At 35.9% G+C, this 23,997-nt stretch overlaps 1 protein-coding gene across 2 annotated transcripts in view; it reads left to right on the plus strand.

The window, feature by feature from the left end:
• Nucleotides 1-23,997, plus strand: part of BMS1 (BMS1 ribosome biogenesis factor) — a 45,365-nt gene that overhangs the window by 13,265 nt on the left and 8,103 nt on the right. For both annotated transcript variants that reach the window (XM_081267468.1, XM_081267467.1), the window contains exons 13-18: nt 3,907-3,988; nt 20,227-20,300; nt 20,851-21,027; nt 22,685-22,873; nt 22,957-23,137; nt 23,314-23,372. In XM_081267468.1, the coding sequence (XP_081123594.1) occupies nt 3,907-3,988; nt 20,227-20,300; nt 20,851-21,027; nt 22,685-22,873; nt 22,957-23,137; nt 23,314-23,372 (762 nt within the window). The remainder of the gene's footprint in view (nt 1-3,906; nt 3,989-20,226; nt 20,301-20,850; nt 21,028-22,684; nt 22,874-22,956; nt 23,138-23,313; nt 23,373-23,997) is intronic.

The following is a 23,997-nucleotide window of genomic DNA, read 5'->3' on the forward strand; positions in this document are numbered from 1 at the left end:
CTTTCTTTGAAGCACTGTATACAAATTTTCATACATTTGAAATATTTTGTGTCTTATGAGGATATACTTAGTGTTCTAAGTTTACATTTATGGTTTTTGCTCTGTGAAACTGATGAATGTTCTTCCCCCATTCACCTGTTAGTATTCTTCTATATCAATTTATAGGAAACCCAGAGAAGAGAGCCTGATTGAGTGCACACAGGAAAGCAGTGCAATCCAGAATCTGTGAAATTCTACATATCAGTTACTTGGTGTCTTCAACAAATAAAATGTAAGGAAAAAGATGGGATGAGGGAGAATTGCAGATTGAGAGATTCAAACAACAGATAAAAACAGCACTAAAAACGAAGTGAAGCTATACTGCAGTGTTTACTGATGCAAACTTTGAGGATAAAATTATGAAGAAAAGGAAATAATCACAAGTCTGGATGTGGTTTCTTCCACAAAAGGAAGGAGACTATGTATCACAGGGCTGGTTCTCAAACTTACCAAGGCTTAATCTCAGATTCCCCCTGGCCCCCACCTTATTCTCTCTTTTTTGGAATGTTTTTTAGATCTTCCCAAGGCTGGCTTCCTATCATTCAGTTTGATTGTTATTGTTTTTTATTTTTTAAATTAGTTTTTAGAATGATTTTCCAAAGGTGATTATTTTAAAAATTTAATGTTAAGAAGTCATGGACTTACAAAGAGTTGGTGTGCTTCCATTCTATTGTACCTGTTATCTTTACTGATGATCATACCTTTAATTAAGTAAAAATTTAAACTTAATTAAGTTTAGTTTAAATAGTCAACATCATTAAAGTTATAGGCAAAGCATCTAGAAATTTGATAGGATTTAGGTTTGATTTGCTTAAATGTCACCTCTCATATTACTGTATTTATTATATATCACTGAATGAAATTTTGTTTAACCAATTTTTAATGGTAAAACAATAGAGATTGAAAAAAGCATGTAAAAATATTGTTTAACAGTGAATTCTTAGAAGGTGAATATACCTGTGGCCACCACTTGGGTCAAGAAATCAAGTTTTGCTGCTCTCCAGTATGACTACCCCTGTTGTATTCTCCTTCCTTTTGTGGAGGGAATCACATCCAGACTCACAATTTTTCCTTTTCTTTCTAATTTCATCCTCAAAGTTTGCATCACTAAACATAGTTTAGTTTCACTTGGTTTTTAGTGTTGTTTTTATCTGTCATTTAAATCTCAATCTGTGATCCTTCTGCCTTCCATGACTTATTTTCCTTACATTTTATTTGTTGAAGAAGCCATGTGTTGATATACTAAGAATTTCTCATTCTGGATTTTGTGGATTGTATTTATTGCATCCCTCTGTGCACTTAATCAGGCTGTCCTCCTCTGGGTTTTCAATAAATCATATCATTAAGAACTTTCTGTCATGATTGAAATGCTCTGTGCATGACTGTCCAGTGTGTCTACTTGTGGCTATCCAGCACTTTAAATGTGGCTACTGAGTAGAAGAATGTAGAAGAATTATATTTTTGTGTTCAATCCTTTTTCTTCTTCTTCTTCTTCTTTTGCAGGCTCTGGGGATTGAACCCAGAGCCTCATGCATGCTAGACAAGTGTTACACTATTGAGCTACATCCTCAGCCTTTTTAATTAAGTAAAAGATTAATTTTTTTTTTTTAAAGAGAGAGAGAGAGAATTTTAATATTTTATTTTAGTTTTCGGCAGACACAACATCCTTGTTTGTATGTGGTGCTGAGGATTGAACCCGGGCCGCACACATGTCAGGCAAGCGCGCTACCGCTTAAGCCACATCCCCAGCCCCTAAAAGATTAAATTAATGAAGACTAAACTTAATTAGATGAGTTTAAATAGCTACATGGTTATAGCTACCTTAAAGACAAAATAGTCTATAAATTTGACAGAATTTAAGTTTTTATTTTTTGGTAGCCCCATTTCCTATGTGGTAACATTTTTTTCATTAGAAAGCAAAGTCTGGCTGGCTTTTTCTCCTTGATGTTAGCAGTGTAGTGCCTAGGACCATTAATTACTTAAGGCTGTGATATGGAGATTCAGTTATTTCTCTTTACTAGCTGGAATACTTATATAAAGAAAGACTGACCCTTACCTACTATTGGGTTACCTGTTTTTAAAATGCTTGCTTTTTTGTTGTTTTGTTTTTGTTGATCAATTTTTAGAGTGATTCTCCAAAGGTAATTTTTTTCTTTTTTTTTGTGTGTGGGAGGGGTTAATGAGAATTGAACTCAGGGGCATTTTACCATTGAGCTCATCTCAACCTTTTTTATTTTTTATTTTGAGGCTAAAGCTGACCTTGAACTTGTGGTCCTCCTTTGTAAGCCTCCTGAGTCATTGGGATTACAGGCATGCACTACTGGGCCTGGCAACTTTTATTTATTTATTTATTTTTTAATATTATTAAGTCATGAATTTAAATATAGTTGATGTGCTTCATTCTTTATTGATGTTCATACTTATACTCTTTGTGACCCATGGAAGACTCTTAATATTGGCTTTATATTTAACATGCTCTTAGTTTTCTTAGTTGGCCTCTTTGCTTTCTGATGAGTCCAGTATTTTGTTCATTTCTGATTCCAGATGTGGAATCAACCATAAGTGGTAATTTATTTTAGTAGAAAATAGTATTTTAACATAACAATCTCATCATAAAAAAGCTTATTACTGTGAGTTGGTCATTGTTTCAAGGTCATCCCAGTGGCTAGAGCTAGAATTCATACAAATATTTTCAGTTCGTTTTAGGACTGCATCTTATGTCTGTATCCATTGTCCACTGGAGAATTATCTCCTGGCTGAGTCTGAAGATGATAAAATTTAAAAATCATATCATTATTCATTTGATTTGTCCCTTATTGCACACAAAACAATGTCAGAATAGTATCACATTACTATTAATACGATTATAGAAAAATATTCTTCCTCTCATATATTCACTTCTCTTTCAAAAGTGTATGAGCTATTTACATGCCTACCAGCAGTGTTTGTGAGTTCTGATTTATTCAAATCATCACCAATGCTTGTTATTATCTATGTTTTTGAGTATAGCCATCTTCGAAGGTGCAAAGAGGTATCTCACTGTTGTATTGATTTACCAGATAGCTAATTAGGTCAAACATTATTTCAAGTGCATATTGGCCATTTGTGTATATACTTTGAAGAAATAATCTGTTGGTGGGTTTTTTTTTTTTTTTTTGGTACTAGGGATTGAACCCAGAGGCACTCAACCACTTCAATCACTGAGCCTCATTCCCAGTCTTGATCCCGCAGTGTGCCCTTTTTATTGAATTTTTTTGAAACAAGATTTCTCTAAATTGCTTAGGGCCTTACTGAGTTGTGGAGGCTGGCACTTACGATTATCCTGCCTCAGTCTCCCAAGCCACTGCAATTCCAGGTGTGCATCAGTATGACTGGCTTGTTCATATTTTGGCCTATTTTTAATATTGGGTTGTTTATTGAAATAATTGTTTATATATTCTGGATACCAGTCATTTATCAGATATATGATCTGCAAATATTTTCTCCCATTCTATAAGAATTATGTTTTTAGACAAAGTAACTTTGTGGTAACAAATAGCAAGACCAACTTTGTAAAATGCTCTCACTGCATTGCCTTAGAAACATTAGTACACTTTGCAAATTAAAACTGTAAATATCAGTTGCTTATGAGGTCAGTAGACTAATAGTACTTACCCTTTCTGCTGTTTACTGTTGTAACCTTTGTGTTTTACCTCTTTGATTATACTGTCAATGTCAAAAGTAATCTTACAGACCCACTTAGATGAGAATATCCATGAAAGTACTTTTAAGTATTTAAAAGCAAGTTGTTGCCTAGTGTTTCTTAACAGCAGTTGTTTTGTTGAGTGATTAGAACACATCAACTAAGTGCTGTCTTTTCTATATAAGGTAATGAACAGTATTAAAGATTGCTTTGTGACTGGGAAGTGGGAAGAGGATAAAGATGCAGCCAAGATATTAGCAGATGATGGTAAGTAAGGGCTTCATTTTTTTTAATGTCTTAAATTATAGTCAAGTTGAAAATAATAGTTGTGAATGCATTGGGGTGCACTCCCAGAAGTTATGGGTGATACACTGGTTTTTCCTTTCATGATGATTTTCTTTTCTCCCCTTGGTTAATCAGTTTGTTAGTTATGGACCCTAAAGAAAAGTGAAGAATTTTCTGTCAATTTTATTAAAAGTAGATTTTTGTGTATGAAATATGTAACATTTATATTTGTCTTTTGATCATTTGGAAAATTTAGAATAAAAAGTACCTGTCAGTACCAAACTCTAGAATTCCACTAACCTTAAAAAAACTTTTTAACCTTCTGAGATGTTTCCATCTAGTCATTTAAGAATTATAGAATTGTGTGTGTGTGTGTGTGTGTGTGTGTGTGTGTGTGTAAACTTTAATTATAAATATACATAATAAGTTTTACCATTAAATGTTTTCAAAGGTTTCATTTTTATGAAATGATACTATAATCCAAGTCAATTTTGTTGACATTTAGCAATTTTGTACATTGTCCATACTATAAAGAACTCTGCACTGGATATCTTCAAATTAACTCTTGGTTCATGTTTTGTTTTCGTAAGATAGATTCATAAATGTTAGAATTGATTTGTTTTTATGGATCACAGTTACAAATTGATTTTTAGAAAGTCATTCTTTTTTATGTGTCTGAGCAGTACATCTTAGTAGTTATTTTACTGCTTTCATTAAGCGCCGAATAGCATCTATAAAAATTTTTGTTAAACTCGGTTTCTTAAATTTTTAACTAACATTTCTTTGATTACTCATAAGTAAGCATTTTTGTTTAATGAACTCTTTATATTTTTACTGATTTATAATACCCTTCACTTATTTCAAATTATTTTGTTTATTGTCAGTTAATTTAAAAATTTTGTTTAATGTTACAATAAATTTATTTCAAAATATAATATAGTTAAATCTATTAGTCTTTTGGGAGGGAAATTATTTTCATTAACTCATTAAGTCCCAAGTTTTGAATTCTGTGACTGTTTCAGTAAAATTGATAGGTTCATTAAAATAGGTTGGAAATCATAATCTACAACTTATGTATACTGTAAGTATAATATTGCTATATTATCAAATTATGTAACTGTACATATTATATGATTATGTATTATATAAGATAAGGTATATAAGTTTTTATACGTGTTCTACATGGAGACAGTGGGACAAAATGGGTTATTATCAACAGAAAATCTTTTTGTATTACTGCACTAACTGGGACAGTTCAGCAGCTTTCCATTGCTAAAAAAGACTTATGTGACCCAAAATGATAGTGCTTTCAAATTTGCAGTACATTTCAGGAAAAAGATGCAAAATGGCAATATCGGTATAGGCTGCCATCCAGCCTGAGGTCTTCAGAGGCCAGATGTAGTATCATTTGTCCCTCCTTTGAAAGTTGTAATTGGACACAATTTCTTTGAACACAGAAAGTCATGGTGGGACTTCTATTTGCACTGATCAGAGGTCCTTGCCTTGAAGAAATTTAGCAAAATAGCTCAGGCTAATTAATTCCAGATCTTTGGAAAGAGCCCTCACAGCACAATTACTGAAGTACTTAATTCTTGTATTACTGACCCTAGAATTGGATTTATAGTTGCATTTTGTACATTTAACTGGCACTCAGATAAGAATCAACTTAAATTTTATTTGCAGATCATGATTCTCTATTACTGTTGGGAATCACGTGGGTTCATGGTGTGTTCTTAAATTCGGTATGTGTATGTCTAAGGCCAGTTATCGGCAGTCTCTTCTCTTTTATTGACCTCTTTATTCTTCTGTTCCTATTTTCTCCATTAAATATCTTTATTATACCTTTGGAAATCTAATAAGGCAATTTGCTTCATTTTATAAATTGCCTTAACATTCACAACCTTTAGTTCAAGTAAATTAATTAAATTAATTCTTATTTAATTTTTATGTTTTTTTTTAGAGAGAGGGGAGAGAGAGAGAGAGAGAGAGAGAGAGAGAATTTTTAATATTTATTTATTTTTTTAGTTCTCGGCAGACACAACATCTTTGTTGGTATGTGGTGCTGAGGATCGAACCTGGGCCGCACGCACGCCAGGCGAGTGCGCTACCGCTTGAGCCACATCCCCAGCCCAATTTTTATGTTTTTGTCAAATAAAAATAGCAACATAGAAAAGTCAAAGTAATGGTGTAATAAACACAGGCGCCTACTACCTAGATTCAGCAATCATTAATTTAGTTTTGCTATGTGTGCTTTTGGTTCTTGTGTACGTTCTAAAACATTTAAAAACACAGCAAATCAAGAACTCTGAGGCACCCTGGGGGATATTCTATAGCTATAATATCTATGTAGAAAATTAATTATAATAATGACCTATCATGTAATTTAAGCCATGTTCAGGTTTTCCCAGTTAATCCCAAATGTTTTTAAATCTTCTTCTTTCCCTCTTAGTCTCTGATTAGATTGTGCATAGCATTTTGCTATTGTCTCCTTAGTCTTTTAATCTATATCAGGTGCTCACAGAATCTGGCTTACAGGCTAAATCCAGCTACCACCAAATAGACAACCTGCATACTGAGAATGGATTTTATATTTTGGGGGGCTAAAAAAATTCCCAAATAATATTTTATGACAGCCATATTATGAAATTCAATCTTCATGAATAAAGTTGTATTGGAACACAATCACATGTATTTGTTAGTAGCAGTTGAATGGTTACAGCAGGGACTATATAGCCATTAAGCCTAAAATATTTACTCTGATTGTTCATAGAAAAAAAACTTTGGTAACACCTGAGCTAGAGCAATACCCTAACTGCCCACCTATCCTTTTATAATGACAGTTGACTTGGAAGAGAAGCATTCCATTGTCTTGGGAAATGGCCCTAATTCTAGATCAGTTTTCTTGTAGTGCCATTTAACTTGTTCTTTCTTTCTTAGAATGCCTGTGAACTACATGTTAGAATTCAAGCCTTGATTAGATTCAGGTTAAGCATTTCTGGCAGATGAGCATATATATGTATCTAGAACGTGTTCTTAGAGGTTAATTTTATATAATTCTGGTTTTTAGTGTCTTCTATGATCGTTAGTTTATTTTATGGTTGTAATTTTTGTATTTATTTTTTAACATTTTCATAAGTTATTTGTGATTTTTTTCAATTCTTTTATTTTCTTCATAATTAGAAAATGAAGTCCAACTTTTAGTTGTATTACTTAGTTTGGGGATTAAAAAATTTTTTTTTTGTTTTTGTTAAACAGCACACTTTTAAAAAATTGAAATATAACTTAATGTTCAGGTGAGTGAAATTTGACAATTTTGTATATGCCTATACATACCCCCTGAAGCAAGCTAAGAAAATATCTATTGCCTCAGAAAGTTTGCCTGTATATGTTGATAGTTAACAGTCCAACCCTTGCCCCTGGGAATCTCCATAATTATGGATTTATCCCCACAGATTTGTTTTGCCTGATTTTTTTTTTTTTTTTGCTTCATACAAATACATCAGACAGTATATATTCTACGTAAATCAACTTTATTGAGATAATATGTTTCATAAAAGTAGAATATGTTGGTATTTTTTTTATGCATAAATAGGCCTATAAAAAGATCAAATAACAGTAACTTTGTAACTGTTGTGCTGATATATGAATCTGACCATGTTGTTCAATAAGAATGCTTTTCAAACACATATAATTGCATTTTAGAATCGATTTTTAGTAATATTGCTTTGACTTATGGTTTTAATAAACTTTATTTTTTTACTTTTTTTAATCATTTTTTTTATTGGTTGTTCACAACATTACAAAGCTCTTGACATATCATATTTCATACATTAGATTGAAGTGGGTTATGAACGCCCAATTTTACCCCAAATGCAGATTGCAGAATCACGTTGGTTACACATCCACAATTTTACATAATGCCCTATTAGTAATTGTTGTATTCTGCTACCTTTCCTATCCCCTACTATCCCCCCTCCCCTCCCCTCCCATCTTCTCTCTCTACCCCATCTACTGTAATTCATTTCTCTCCTTGTTTATTTTCCCATTCCCCTCACAACCTCTTATATGTAACTTTGTATAGCAATGAGGGTCTCCCTTCATTCCCATGCAGTTTCCCTTTTCTCTCCCTTTCCCTCCCATCTCATGTCTCTGTTTAATGTTAATCTTTTCTTCCTGCTCTTCCTCCCTGTTCTGTTCATAGTTGCTCTCATAATATCAAAGAAGACATTTGGCATTTGTTTTTTAGGGATTGGCTAGCTTCACTAAGCATAATCTGCTCTAGTGCCATCCATTTCCCTGCAGATTCTATGATTTTGTCATTTTTTATTGCTGCATAGTACTCCATTGTGTATAGATGCCACATTTTTTTTATCCATTCATCTATTGAAGGGCATCTGGGTTGGTTCCACAGTCTAGCTATTGTGAATTGTGCTGCTATGAACATCGATGTGGCAGTATCCCTGTAGCATGCTCTTTTAAGGTCTTCAGGGAATAGTCTGAAAAGGGCAATAGCAGGGTCAAATGGTGGTTCCATTCCCAGCTTTCCCAGGAATCTCCAAACTGCTTTCCAAATTGGCTGCAGCAATTTGCAGTCCCAGCAGCAATGTAAAAGTGTACCCTTTTCTCCACATCCTCGCCAGCACTTGTTGTTTGACTTCATAGTGGCTGCCAATCTTACTGGAGTGAGATGGTATCTTAGGGTGGTTTTGATTTGCATTTCTCTGACTGCTAGAGATGGTGAGCATTTTTTCATGTACTTGTTGATTGATTGTATATCCTCCTCTGAGAAGTGTCTGTTCAGGTCCTTGGCCCATTTGTTGATTGGGTTATTTGTTATCTTATTGTCTAATTTTTTGAATTCATTGTATACTCTGGATATTAGGGCTCTATCTGAAGTGTGAGGCGTAAAAATTAGTTCCCAGGATGTAGGCTCCCTATTTACCTCTCTTATTGTTTCTTTTGCTGAGAAAAAACTTTTCAGTTTAAGGAAGTCCCATTTGTTGATTCTTGTTATTAACTCTTGTGCTATGGGTGTCCTATTAAGGAATTTGGAGCCCGACCCCACATTATGTAGATCGGAGCCAACTTTTTCTTCTATCAGACACAGAGTCTCTGATTTGATATCAAGCTCCTTGATCCATTTTGAGTTAACTTTTGTGCATGGCGAGAGAAAGGGATTCAGTTTCATTTTGTTGCATATGGATTTCAGTTTTCCCAGCACCATTTGTTGAAGATGCTATCCTTCCTCCATTGCATGCTTTTAGCCCCTTTATCAAATATAAGATAGTTGTAACTTTGTGGATTAGTCTCTGTGTCCTCTATTCTATACCATTGGTCCACCCGCCTGTTTTGGTACCAGTACCATGCTGTTTTTGTCACTATTGCTCTGTAATATAGTTTGAAATCTGGCATCGCTATACCGCCTGATTCACACTTCCTGTTTAGAATTGCTTTTGCTATTCTGGGTCTTTTATTTTTCCATATGAATTTCATGATTGCTTTATCTATTTCTACAAGAAATGCTGTTGGGATTTTGATTGGCATTGCATTAAACCTATAGAGAACTTTTGGTAATATCGCCATTTTGATGATGTTAGTTCTGCCTATCCATGAACAGGGTACATTTTTCCATCTTCTAAGATCTTCTTCTACTTCTCTCTTTAGGGTTCTGTAGTTTTCATTGTATAAATCTTTCACCTCTTTTGTTAGGTTGATTCCCAAGTATTTTATTTTTTTTTGAGGATATTGTGAATGGAGTGTTTTTCCTCATTTCCGTTTCAGAAGTTTTGTCGCTGATATACAGAAATGCCTTTGATTTATGCGTGTTGATTTTATATCCTGCCACTTTGCTGAATTCATTTATTAGTTCTAGTAGTTTCTTTGTAGACCCTTTTGGGTCTTCTAGGTATAGAATCATGTCATCTGCAAATAGTGATAATTTAAGTTCTTCTTTTCCAATTTTTATGCCTTTAATTTCTTTCATCTGTCTAATTGCTCTGGCCAGTGTTTCCAGAACTATATTGAATAGAAGTGGTGATAGAGGGCATCCCTGTCTTGTTCCAGATTTTAGAGGGAATGCCTTTAACTTTTGTCCATTCAGAATGATGCTAGCCTGAGGCTTAGCATAGATAGCTTTTACAATGTCAAGGTAAGTTCCTGTTATCCCTAGTTTTTCTAATGTTTTGAACATAAAGGGATGCCGTACTTTGTCGAATGCTTTCTCTGCGTCTATCGAGATGATCATATGGTTCTTATCTTTAAGTCTATTGATGTGGTGAATAACATTTATTGATTTCCGTATATTGAACCATCCTTGCATCCCAGGGATGAATCCTACTTGATCATGGTGCACAATTTTTTTTTTTTTTTACATTTTTTTTATTGGTTGTTCACAACATTACAAAGCTCTTGACACATCACATTTCATACACTAGATTGAAGTGGGCCATGAACTCCCAACTTTACCCCAAATGCAGACTGCAGAATCACGTCAGTTACACATCCACAATTTTACACAATGCACTAATAGCAATTGTTGTATTCTGCTACCTTTCCCATCCCCCACCATCCCCCCTCCCCTCCCCTCCCATCTTCTCTCTCCACCCCATCCACTGTAATTCATTTCTCTCTCTGTTTATTCTCCCATTCCCCTCACAACCTCTTATATGCAATTTTGTTTAGCAATGAGTGTCTCCCTTCATTTCCATGCAATTTCCCTTTTCTCTCCCTTTCCCTCCCATCTCAAGTCTCTGTTTAATGTTACTCTTTTCTTCCTACTCTTCCTCCCTGCTCTGTTCATACTTGCTCTCATTATATCAAAGAAGACATTTGGTATTTGTTTTTGAGGGTTTGGCTAGCTTCACTAAGCATAATCTGCTCTAATGCCATCCATTTCCCTGAAAATTCTATGATTTTGTCATTTTTTATTGCTGCATAGTACTCCATTGTGTATAGATGCCACATTTTTTTTATCCATTCATCTATTGAAGGGCATCTGGGTTGGTTCCACAGTCTAGCTATTGTGAATTGTGCTGCTATGAACATCGATGTGGCAGTGTCCCTGTAGCATGCTCTTTTAAGGTCTTCAGGGAATAGTCCAAGAAGGGCAATAGCCGGGTCAAATGGTGGTTCCATTCCCAGCTTTCCCAGGAATCCCCAAACTGCTTTCCAAATTGGCCGCACCAATTTGCAGTCCCACCAGCAATGTACAAGTGTACCCCCTTCTCCACAACCTCGCCAGCACTTGTTGTTGTTTGAATTCATAGTGGCTGCCAATCTTACTGGAGTGAGATGGTATCTTAGGGTGGTTTTGATTTGCATTTCTCTGACTGCTAGAGATGGAGAGCATTTTTTCATGTACTTGTTGATTGATTGTATATCCTCCTCTGAGAAGTGTCTGTTCAGGTCCTTGGCCCATTTGTTGATTGGGTTATTTGTTATCTTATTGTCTAATTTTTTGAGTTCTTTGTATACTCTGGATATTAGGGCTCTATCTGAAGTGTGAGGCGTAAAAATTAGTTCCCAGGATGTAGGCTCCCTATTTACCTCTCTTATTGTTTCTTTTGCTGAAAAAAAACTTTTAAGTTTAATTAAGTCCCATTTGTTGATTCTAGTTGTTAACTCTTGTACTATGGGTGTCCTATTAAGGAATTTGGAGCCCGACCCCACAATCTGTAGATCGGAGCCAACTTTATCTTCTATCAGACGCAGAGTTTCTGATTTGATATCAAGCTCCTTGATCCATTTTGAGTTAACTTTTGTGCATGGCAAGAGAAAGGGATTCAGTTTCATTTTGTTGCATATTGATTTCCAGTTTTCCCAACACCATTTGTTGAAGATGCTATCCTTCCTCCATTGCATGCTTTTAGCCCCTTTATCAAATATAAGATAGTTGTAACTTTGTGGGTTAGTCTCTGTGTCCTCTATTCTATACCATTGGTCCACCCGCCTGTTTTGGTACCAGTACCATGCTGTTTTTGTCACTATTGTTCTGTAATATAGTTTGAAATCTGGTATCGCTATACCGCCTGATTCACTCTTTCTGCTTAGAATTGCTTTTGCTATTCTGGGTCTTTTATTTTTCCATATGAATTTCATGATTGCTTTATCTATTTCTACAAGAAATGCTGTTGGGATTTTGATTGGCATTGCATTAAATCTATAGAGAACTTTTGGTAATATCGCCATTTTGATGATGTTAGTTCTGCCTATCCATGAACAGGGTATATTTTTCCATCTTCTAAGATCTTCTTCTACTTCTCTCTTTAGGGTTCTGTAGTTTTCATTGTATAAATCTTTCACCTCTTTTGTTAGGTTGATTCCCAAGTATCTTATTTTTTTTGAGGATATTGTGAATGGAGTGTTTTTCCTCATTTCCATTTCAGAAGTTTTGTTGCTGATATACAGAAATGCCTTTGATTTATGCGTGTTGATTTTATATCCTGCCACTTTGCTGAATTCATTTATTAGTTCTAGTAGTTTCTTTGTAGACCCTTTTGGGTCTTCTAGGTATAGAATCATGTCATCTGCAAATAGTGATAATTTAAGTTCTTCTTTTCCAATTTTTATGCCTTTAATTTCTTTCGTCTGTCTAATTGCTCTGGCCAGTGTTTCGAGAACTATATTGAATAGAAGTGGTGATAGAGGGCATCCCTGTCTTGTTCCGGATTTTAGAGGGAATGCCTTCAACTTTTGTCCATTCAGAATGATGCTAGCCTGAGGCTTAGCATAGATAGCTTTTACAATGTCAAGGTAAGTTCCTGTTATCCCTAGTTTTTCTAATGTTTTGAACATAAAGGGATGCCGTACTTTGTCGAATGCTTTCTCTGCGTCTATCGAGATGATCATATGGTTCTTATCTTTAAGTCTATTGATGTGGTGAATAACATTTATTGATTTCCGTATATTGAACCATCCTTGCATCCCAGGGATGAATCCTACTTGATCATGGTGCACAATTTTTTTGATGTGTTTTTGTATTCGATTCTCCAGAATTTTATTGAGGATTTTTGCATCTAGGTTCATTAGAGATATTGGTCTGTAGTTTTCTTTCTTTGAAGTGTCTTTGTCTGGTTTTGGAATCAGGGTGATGTTGGCCTCATAGAATGAATTTGGAAGTTCTCCCTCTTTTTCTATTTCCTGAAATAACTTGAAAAGTATTGGTATTAATTCTTCTTTAAAGGTTTTGTAAAACTCTGCTGTATACCCATCCGGTCCTGGGCTTTTCTTGGTTGGTAGTCTTTTGATGGCTTCTTCAATTTCATCCATTGATATTGGTCTGTTTAAATTGTGTGTATCCTCCTGACTCAGTCTGGGCAAATCATATGACTTAAGAAATTTATCGATGTCTTCACTATCTTCTATTTTATTGAAATACAGGTTTTCAAAATAATTTCTAATTGTCTTCTGTATTTCTGTAGCATGTGTTGTGATATTGCCTTTTTCATCCCGTATGTTAGTAATTTGAGTTCTCTCTCTTCTTCTCTTCGTTAGCATGGCTAAACGTCTGTCGATCTTATTTATTTTTTCGAAGAAAAACCAGACCTTAAACTATACTACAGAGCAATAGTAACAAAAGCAGCATGGTATTGGTACCAAAATAGACTGGAAGACCAATGGTACAGAATATAGAACACAGAGACTAACCCACATGATTACAATTATCTTATATTAGACAAAGGCACCAAAAGTATACATTGGAGAAAAGATAGTCTCTTCTGGGAAAACTGGAAATTCATATGCAACAAAATGAAATTAAACCACCAAGTTACATGCTTGAGGAGTGTTGTGGGAGCCAAGTGATCTGCAACCTTCAATCCTGGCACCCTCAGACCTGGCCCCAATATCAAACCACATGTAGCTGCTGTTGCTCCCAGTTACAGAGGACAGGTTGGCTGAAACTAATTCCAGAGGGCATTGCCCTCCACTTTCCTCCTTGTTACATTACAGCCTCTGTTCCCTGTGACATAAAACTATTGTGGGTTTGTGTTAGAGACACTCCCCCAAGCCAAGAGTGTTTTCTGTAGTTGTTCTCTGCCCAGTCAACTACAGGTCACTGTTTATCTGTAGGGTGCAGCCTTCTTTGTCATGCTTTGCTGTGGCTCTTTGACATTTACTCCCTTGAAGGGGAGAGTTTTCTTCTCCTGACTGAGGTGCCCAGTGCTAGAGCTGTGGTATAGTGTCTGGATTTCACCCAGTTTTGTTTTCTGTGCTATCTATTTCTAGTGGTCACCCACAGCCACTCAACTCAAGCAGTTGCACACCTGGTTGCTTTGTTTCTATACTGTGGAGCAATAGTACAGAAGTGCTGCTGGGTGCCTCTATACCACCATTTTCCCTCATACCACCTTTTCTCATTTCTAATGTAAATATTCAGTGCTTATGAATTTCCCCCTTAGCACTGCTTACTATACCCCGTAAATTTAAATGTGATATATTTCTATTTTCATTACATTCTGTGTGTTTTTGTATTTCTTTTGGGACTTCACTAGTTTGATTGCATTATATTATGGTAATATATTTTTATGATTTTAGTTCTTTTAAATTTGTTGAAATATATTTTACTGTCTAGAATTTACTCTGTCTTTATAGATGTTCTGTTGGTACTTTAAAAATTTGTACTATTAGTGGATGTTCTATAAATATCAGTTAAATTCTGTTGGTTGACTATATTGTTCAGATAGTATGTATCCTTGCTGATTTTCTTCCTAGTTTTAACAAGTGACATATAGACTAATGTTGAAGTCACCAAATATGACTGTGGATTTTATCTATATCTACTTTCAGCTCTATGAAGTTTTACTTCATATATTTGAGGTTCTGTTATTTGGCTCTTCTAATCTTTAGACTTGTTATATCTTGGTGAATTGATCCTTTTATCATTACATAGTTTTTATAGTCACTTTCATTCCACCCATTGGTGAAGGATGGATCCCCACCTCAAGTAGCAGAAGATTGCTAAACATATAACACCCAGCATTTTTCAGATAATGTGAACAGCAGGTTTTTGTCATGTATACTTCAAAGCTCAGAGGAGGATGATATTGCACACTGTACAGGGCCACACAGGGGTTTTGCTCAGGACCAGCTGAATGGGTACCTGAACTGAGGGGGGCAGACTTTATAATATCAAAAGTATAGGATGACCATTGTTCCTCTGGGAGGGTGTCATTGGTTTGTTTGAATAAAATTGTGGATATGTGGTCAGGTGATGTGAAATATAGGCTGAAGTATAGCTGACCTGGCTCATAAGGACAAGTCATGTGGAGAACCTTTCCTACTGGGTCCAGGGTCCTTCATGGCTAAATCTTTGGAATCCTAGGAAGCTCATCCAGGGCAACACATGAAAATTTAAGTCTTAAAATGCAGCAGTAAAGACTCTTTATAGCTTTGATAATTTTTTTTTGAAAATTTTTCTCTGATAAAATTATTCTGATAATTTTACTCTGAAGTCTTCTTCAGAACATATTAATGGAGCCAAAATTAATGTTTTACCAGTGGAACACTTCTATAATCCCAGTTACTTAGGAGGCTGAGGCAAAAGGATTACAAGCTTGAGGCCAGCCTTAGCAACTTAGCAAGGCCCTGTTTCAAAATAAAAAATTAAAAGGGTTAATGTTATGGTTTAGATGTGGAAACAGTACAAAGTTTGGAGGAGAAATGATTGGCTTATGGCATTAACCCGATCAGTTAATTAATACCTGATGGGATTAATTAGTTGGGACTGGAGGCAGGTAGGGGGTATGGCTGGAGGAAGTGGTTAATTGGGTATGTGGCTGTGGGGTATATATTTTGTATTTGGAGAATGGAGTTTCTCTCTCTCCCCTCTCCCTCTTTCTCCTTCTACCTGCCCCTTGTTGTCTATGGATTGTGACCTCTGAAACCATGAGCCCCCAAATAAACTTTTCCTCCTCTACAGTTGTTCTGGTCGGGTCTTTCAGTCATAGCAACAAAAAAGTTGACTAAAACAGTTGGGGAGGAAACTCAGTGGTAGAGTGCCCTGGGTTCAATCCCCAGTACCACTAAGAAGTAATTTATTTAAAAAAATTAATATCACATTAAATATAATTAATTAATGTTTACATTACTTTTTCTATCCTTTCATTATCCTTTTACTTTCAACTAATTACGTTACAAGGGGTAGGTCCATCTGCTTTCCACTCAAAAGCAGTACTTGGGAGATGAGAAGTAGGAGGGAAATCAGGTTTATTAAAAGGCCAACGCTGAGAAATTGGAAGGGAAAACTATCATCCCCCCAAACAAAGACTGTCTTAGGGAACTCAGGGGCACAAAAGGGCTCTTATAGGGCAGTTAAATGAGGAGCAGGAGGGCAAAAAGCAGGAGCACTATGTGCTGAGCCACACATCCATCCTCCAGTAATCATCTCAGTCACTCAGGGATGTTTTTCTTTCTGTTCTGCCAGAATGTCCCTGTGGTAATAATTGACCTTCAATTCTGTTTTTGAGTACTGGGGATTGGACCCTTGGGGTACTTTTACCACTGTGCTACATCTCAGCCCTTTTTATTTTTATTTAGTGGGTACCAAGGATTGAACTTAGAGGCACTCAACTACTGAGCCACATCCCCAGCCCTATTTTGTATTGGTTAAGCACCTTCCTGTTGCTGAGGCTGGCTTTGAACTCAAGATCCTCGAGCCCTGGCCACCGCACCCAGCTCTGCCCTTTTTATTTTTTAATCTTGAGACTGGGTTTTACCAAATTGCCCCAGCTGTCCTCAACTTCCTGCCTCAGGCTGCCAAATTGCTGGGATTACAGGTGTGCCATCGTACCTGCTAGTTTCTGTAATTTTTTTAGGCAAACACATTATTGTTCCTGCAAGTTAAACATTATTTCACTGTTTAATTAAAGAATAAGATTATCAAGACCTTGGCCCACATTTTTGATGCTATCTGAAGACCATCAGATATTCTGGTTTCCATAAATCTAGAGGAAAGTTACTGATTAGTAAATTTTATGACTCATATCTTTCTAGTTTCTTTTTCTAGGAATAGCGAATCTTGCAATTTGAGATATAGAATGGGGGAGGACCAGAAAACAACTTTTACTGGAGAATGCTTTTAACCTATTAGTTTTGTCCTCTATGGCAAAGCTAGTGAGAGACTTACGTTGGTCAGCTGTGTGACCTATAGTTGAGTGCTTTTTAAAATGTCAGCTAAAAGCAAGGGAAGCCAGAGGGTTTGTTGAGGTTCTTCTATGATTATGTCATTAAATTTGAAGTGAGTTTCTTGTAGACAGCGTATTGCTGGGCTGTCCATTTTTCTTCTATCAGTCTGTTTTTGGGTGTGTTTATATCATTTATATTTAAGGCACTTATTTATATCTAATTGCTTAAATCTGATGTTTTGTTTCTGTTGTTTGTTTCTTTTCATTTTGATGTATTTATGTTTTTGAGGGCATCTCTATAGTTTTTTTGTAGTAGTTGCACTGTATATCACAGTGAGCATTGTAATATTAATAGCCTAATGGTACCAACATTTTAGCACTCTGATTTGTGGAAATCTTTCTTCTATTTGGGTTTCTTTACCTTCTTTATTATTAAATATCATTGCCTCACCGGGCACCATGGTGCATGCCTATAATCCCAGCCACTCGGGAGGCTGAGCCAGGAGGATCAGGAATTCAGAGACAGCCTCAGCAACTTATTGAGGCCCTAAGCAACTCAGTGAGATCCTATATCTAAATAAAATACAAAAAGGAGTGGGGATGTGGCTCAGTGGTTAAGCACCCCTGGGTTCAATCCCTGGTTCCAAAAAAAATAAATGAATGAATTTTTTAAATATGCCTCAAGTATTATATAGGCTTAAATTTTTTTGTTTCAGTCATCAAATGTGATTCTAAAAATTTATGAGGAGGGTAGTCTCTTGTATTTATCCATATTTCTGATCTTTTTATTGTTTTCTCTTTTTTTCCCTAGTAGTCCCATATTCTTCCTTTTATAATTTCCTTTCTGCTTAAGTACTTTCCATAGCCATTTTTTACAGGTAAGTCTACTAGCAACAAAGTCCTGTAGTTCTTTGCTCTGAAAATGTCTTCATTCTCTTTATTTCCAAATAATAGTTTCACTGGATATAGCATTCACAACTGACAATTTCAGAAGAGAAATATGCTGTCATTTGAATTACTGTGCCCTTACACATATTCTGTCATTTCTTTCTCTCTTCTTTCAAGATTTTGCCTTTTTGTTTTCAGAATTTTAACAAGTGTGGATTCCTTTAGATTCATCTTGAGGTTCATTTGGCTTCCTGAATCTGTAAGTTTATCTTTCATCAGATTTGGGGAGCTTCAGTTGTTACAGCAAAGCCTCATTTATGCAGATGGTGTAAATGGTGGTTGTTATGGTTCCATGGATACTTGTTTATTTATTTTCATGCTGTTTTGTGTCTGTTGTTCAGAGCAGGTGAATTCGTTGCTCAGACCTCAGCAATCCCATTCTATCTTCTGTCCTCTACTCTTAACCATTGTTGTTTTTTTTTTTTCTTGTTTTTGTAGATTTCAGTTCTGCCATTCTCATTTGATTCTAACTTAGTTTCTTTGCTGATGTTTTCAGTTTTTTGTTTGTTGTAGGATTTGTAGTTGCTTATTGAAGCATATTTAAAATGGCTGCTTTAAGAGGTGAATCAATAATTCCAACATCTGATTCATTTTGAAATTGGTATCTTCAGTTGTCTTTTCACATTAACTTATAATTTACCTTATTCAAGGAATTACAGGTGATTTTTCTGTTGTCTCCTGTACATTTGGTTAATAAATTAGAAGATGGGGTCCTATGTGATTTTCACAGGCAATTAAATAGTTTAGGTTTTATATGCAGGCCCTGGTGCTTTGTGACTGTGGTTCCAATAATAACTTAATTTCAGAGCCTTTGTGATGCTATTTTGGCCCACTTGGTTTATCTGGTATCTTTCAGTCTCCCACCTGTCCTTGCTGGTATTGCTTAAGGTAATGGGAACTGCCTCTGGCTAAACCACCAGTTGCACTTAGGTAGGGGAAGGTTGTCTTGGCCTATGGGACTGATTTGCTTATTTAAGGGAGGGGAGAATCTCCTTTGCTGGTCTTGCCTAGCCACATAGTGTTTTAGAGTGCGGAGGGAAGTCTCAGGCCTGGCAGAATTTTCCTTGCTGGTAAACTTCAGCCCTCTAGATATCTTAGTGGAGGAAAGAAGGTTGGTTTAGGTCCTTTAGGGAAGGAGAACACTTCCCCCTTGTCATTATTGTCAATGGGACTCCCAACTCCCTTGCCAGTGCTTCCAGGTTAACCTGCTGTTGCCAGCAATATCTCATTTGATCTGGGGAAGATTGAATCTGCCTGGGCCACTTTTCTGTTGCTAGATTGGGGGTTGGGAAACACTGAGCCCTGGGTCACCTTTCTGTTGGGTAGGGTCTACTGAGACACTTACCCACCAAGACCAAGTCATTCCTCTAGTCCAGGACTCCCTGACCAGCCTTTTTCTTTCTACCTTTCATAGTTCTTTGATTGTCTCTTGTCTCCTGCATTATGTCTGGAGTTTATGGTGATATGTAGTCAGGAAGAACAGAGAGAAATGTGTTCTCTTCTCCAGACTAGAAATCCTTGGTGGTGGTTTAATAATAATTACATTAAAGGAAGATTTGACATCTATATATATGTTGAATCTTCCTTTCCAAACCAGGGACATAATTTATTTATCCAGTAGTGTGTACAATACCTTCTTTCTTGGGTTGTGTTTAAGAATGTAAGGCCTGTGTAGTACTGAAAACACTCTCTTTTATGGAAAGTACTGGAAAGGGTTGGCTGATTATGTTACTCCTTTGTCCATTGGTCACATTTTAAAGTTATTTTTAAAATAAAGTTTCAGTCTATTTCTTGTTAGGTTTATGCTTGTGTTCTTTTATCATTTTTTGTGTTTATTACAAGTAGACTCTTATATGACTGTAATACCTTTCTAAGTGTTTCAGGTTATTTATTTTTGAGAGTAGGACCTGCAACTGAACCCAGAGCTCCAAAAAAGAACAAATGGATGAATGAATGAATGTTTCTTGTGGGCTCAGTTCTGTTTGGGGCTCTACTTTTGCTCTAATTTCTGTAGTTTATGTAATCTAAGATTTTCCCTCTGTGTGTGTTACATAATTATATTGTGTTAGTTATTTTCAAGACTGTTTCACATGCTACAGTCATTGTGACTTTTCTATTCACTCTTTGAACTGATGGTGGTTCTTTTTCCAGAGGAGCTCTATGGTGACTTTGAAGACCTAGAAACAGGGGACGTTCATACGGGAAAACCAAGCCTGGATACTCAGGTATGTCTTTGACATGGCCACTGTCAACTTAATCTGTGTAACTTATAGAACAGATTCCTTCCTAAAACTGTGGGCATATGGGTGCAGATAAAAGGTTGTTTATTCTCAGTCTTTTGGATTACAACTACTAATCTTTTGTTGTAGTCACTTACCAAATTCTTTATGATTTTTCACTCATGCAAGTTTTAGCCTAAGTGTTCCTCTCTACACCTCTTTTTGCCATCATTCTCCTCTTCTTAAATTTAAGTGTCATTTTCAGAAAACAAATTCCCTGCTATCCTGGAAATTTCTTTACAACAGTGTCTGGAAGTATCTGGATTAAGGATATTTGCTAGTACTTTTATTCATGTTTGGCATTCCCAGCCAGATTAGGTAGTAGCAGTTAATTGTAATACAGACAACTGCCTCCAGTGGCGATGTGTTGTTTAGAGCCAGATCAAAACTAAGATTTTTGCAACTCAGATTTTTTTTTTTTTTTTTTTTTTTTTTTTTTGGTCTGCTTAATGAAAAGATCTCCATAAACTACATTTTTCTCTTCTGGAAATTTAAGGTTGAAGATGTAGAAGAAGACGTTAAGGAAGAAACTGACCCCAACACAGAGGAAAATGCCAAGAAAAAGCACTTGGATAAAAAGAGAAAATTGAAGGAAATGTTTGATGCAGAATATGATGAAGGAGAAAGCACATATTTTGATGATCTTAAAGGAGAAATGCAGAAACAAGCACAGGTAAGAAAACTCAATTCCTGTCAGCCTCCTTCCAAGGTTGTAGATGTTGTTTGGTCTCTCCTCCCTGTGCTTTTCTTTTGGACTCCTGGGTTGAGATATGGAATAGTATGTTTATTCATGTAGTCATCTAATTGTTTTTTAAGTTCACCAGAAAAATATCGGAACCTCTTTTGCACCAAGCATGAGGTGCTGAGGAAGAAGAAATGACCAAGACATAGTCTCTGCTTCTGAGGGTCTCATGTACAGTGATTTGAGACAGTATGTTCATTTAAATGCAAGCATAGATTTCACATTTCTAATTATTACTTCCCATTTTAATGAATAGGTGATATGTGGCTTATGCAAACACACATGCTGTCCAGGGGAGGTTTTTGGAAAACCCATGTTCATCAGTGTTCAGAGGGTATTTTGGGTGAGGTCAGAAACCAAAAAAAAGGAAGTATGTGGAACAAAGAAAAGGATATAATGTGACCTTCCTGCCTGTGGGTGTTGAGGAGGCTGTTGAGGAGGCTGTTGAAGGGAATGATCTCATGCCAAAGGAGACACATTTAAATGAGGACAAAATTGACCACTGGGTTTAGAATTTGGAGACCTTCAATGACTTTGGTAAGCATTTTCTTAATGTGGTGGGTAATGGTCCAATTTTGTTGGCTTTAAGAGTAGAGGATCTAGAGATTGCAACCATAGGAAATTTTTATGGAGTTTTGATGCCGAAGGAAATGGAAATTAGGACAGCTATTGGTGGAGGAAGTGGAGTCAAAAGATCTTTTTAGAGAAGAGAAATAATAAAGGGGTGATTTTTTGGAATAAAGTCCATCAAGAGTGGATGGTATATGGTGTGCAAGTGTTTGGCATTGAGCTGTACCAGAGTGCCAATGGCACTTGCTACAATAGTGGAATTGTGTATCTATTGGCTACCCAATATCATGGCTGCTGGGCACTTGTTGATATTGACTATTTATAATATGGCAGGTATGACTGAAGAGCTGGATTTTAAGTGTCACTTAATTTTATTAGCCACATGTAGCTATGCTACTGAACAGTACAGAGCTACAATAAAAGGCCTCATGTGAAAGTAAACCATGGGAGAGGGTTTAGTATGTGGAAGTTCTAAATTACTTGGTTTTGGAGTGAATTCTGAGATAACCATCAGTTGAGAGTGAGAATAAGGGGAAGAGGGGGGTATTGGATGTTTGAAGACGGGGGAAAGTATGAAATAACAATTTATAATGAGAGGAGAAGTTGTGGGTTGAGGAAGCTGTAAGCCTTTGCCAACCAGCATCCAGGGATCTTTTCTGAGTTGTTTGTATTTATTGTGCCTTAGGGCAATGGAGAAGAACATAGTTGTGGCAAATCCTAAACAAAATGTAGGGGTGAAATGTATCATTTTCAATTAGAATAGTAATTCTGTCCATGGTTCTTTTATGTAGGAGTTGCTCTCTTTTTCTTTTTTTTCTCTCTCTCTTTTTTTTTTTTTTTTTTTTTTTTTTTTTACTGTAGAGGTTCAAACCCAGGGCTTGTGTGTGCTAGACAAGTGTTCTACTACTGAGCTAATTCCCCAGTCCCTAGGAATTGCTCATTTTAAAATTTAATCTTAAATGTTTATGAAAGATAACTGCATAATGGAGTTTTACTTTTTTCTCCCTCTCATATATAGCTTAACCGAGCAGAATTTGAAGATCAAGACGATGAAGCCAGAGTTCAATATGAGGGTTTTCGACCTGGGATGTATGTTCGAATTGAGATTGAAAATGTCCCCTGTGAATTTGTGCTGAACTTTGACCCCCACTATCCAATGATTCTTGGTGGTTTGGGCAACAGTGAGGGCAATGTGGGATATGTGCAGGTAGGTACCTATGCTTGCGTGCTCAGCAACCAAAGTTCTTTGGATCTACTCTGCATAATTTTATCAAACTCTTCTCACCTTAGATGCGGCTGAAGAAGCATCGTTGGTATAAGAAAATCCTCAAGTCCCGAGATCCAATCATTTTTTCTGTAGGGTGGAGGAGGTTTCAGACCATTCCACTCTATTATATTGAAGACCACAATGGAAGACAAAGGCTTCTAAAATACACCCCACAGCACATGCATTGTGGAGCATCCTTTTGGGGTAAAATGTTGTTAGAATAACTTGCTTGTAAGGATAATTTAAACTTTTATCATTATAGTTTTTTTCTTTTCCTTTTATGAAATCCCAATTCATAAGATTTTTCTTTTTGGGGTATTTATGTAAAATGGAATCCCAAATTTATGGCTCATTATTTTTGTTGTTGTTATTCTCTTAAGGTCCTATCACTCCACAGGGAACTGGATTCTTGGCAATACAGTCTGTTAGTGGCACAATGGTAAATATCTTGGATATTTTATTTTATAGATTATGTTTGAAAAGTATATCTTGAGTATGGATTTTGTACATGTGAGTTGAAAATAACTCATGTTTAATATATATTAAATTTCTCTTTGCTTTTGATCTTTCTAATTAATTCTAAGTAGGGTATGGAAGGAGAGGAGAAGGAAATAGAAGAATTACAATGGCACTTGATGACATTTCATGTTTTTATGCCTTGTTTGGATTTAATTTATCTAAAAAGGTATTTAAGCAGTGCTTGTCATGTGCTAAACACTACATTAAGTTCTGAGGATACATCATAACTAGTTAGACTTAAAACTACCCTGTAGAAACGTTTGTTAGCAAACACAGGCTTCATTGGACCAGTCAGAGCATGTTTTATTGGCTCATGTAACATCAGAGAAAACAGAATAATGAGCAGATGAAATCTACCCTGGAGATCCAAATTTTAATTTCTTAAACATTATAAATGAATTTTCCTTTTCATTATGTTACTAAGAAAGAAATCACCATGAAAATATTTGAGTTGTCATTTGTTTGGCATGCCAGTATTATAGTTTTAGGTTGCTTTTGTTAAAATTCTATTTTGCATGTTCAGATGTTCTCTTGATCTTTCTTAG

The sequence above is a fragment of the Spermophilus citellus genome (genome assembly GCF_964194105.1).
Source record: "Spermophilus citellus genome assembly, chromosome: 15".
Classification (NCBI taxonomy): Eukaryota; Metazoa; Chordata; class Mammalia; order Rodentia; family Sciuridae; genus Spermophilus; species Spermophilus citellus.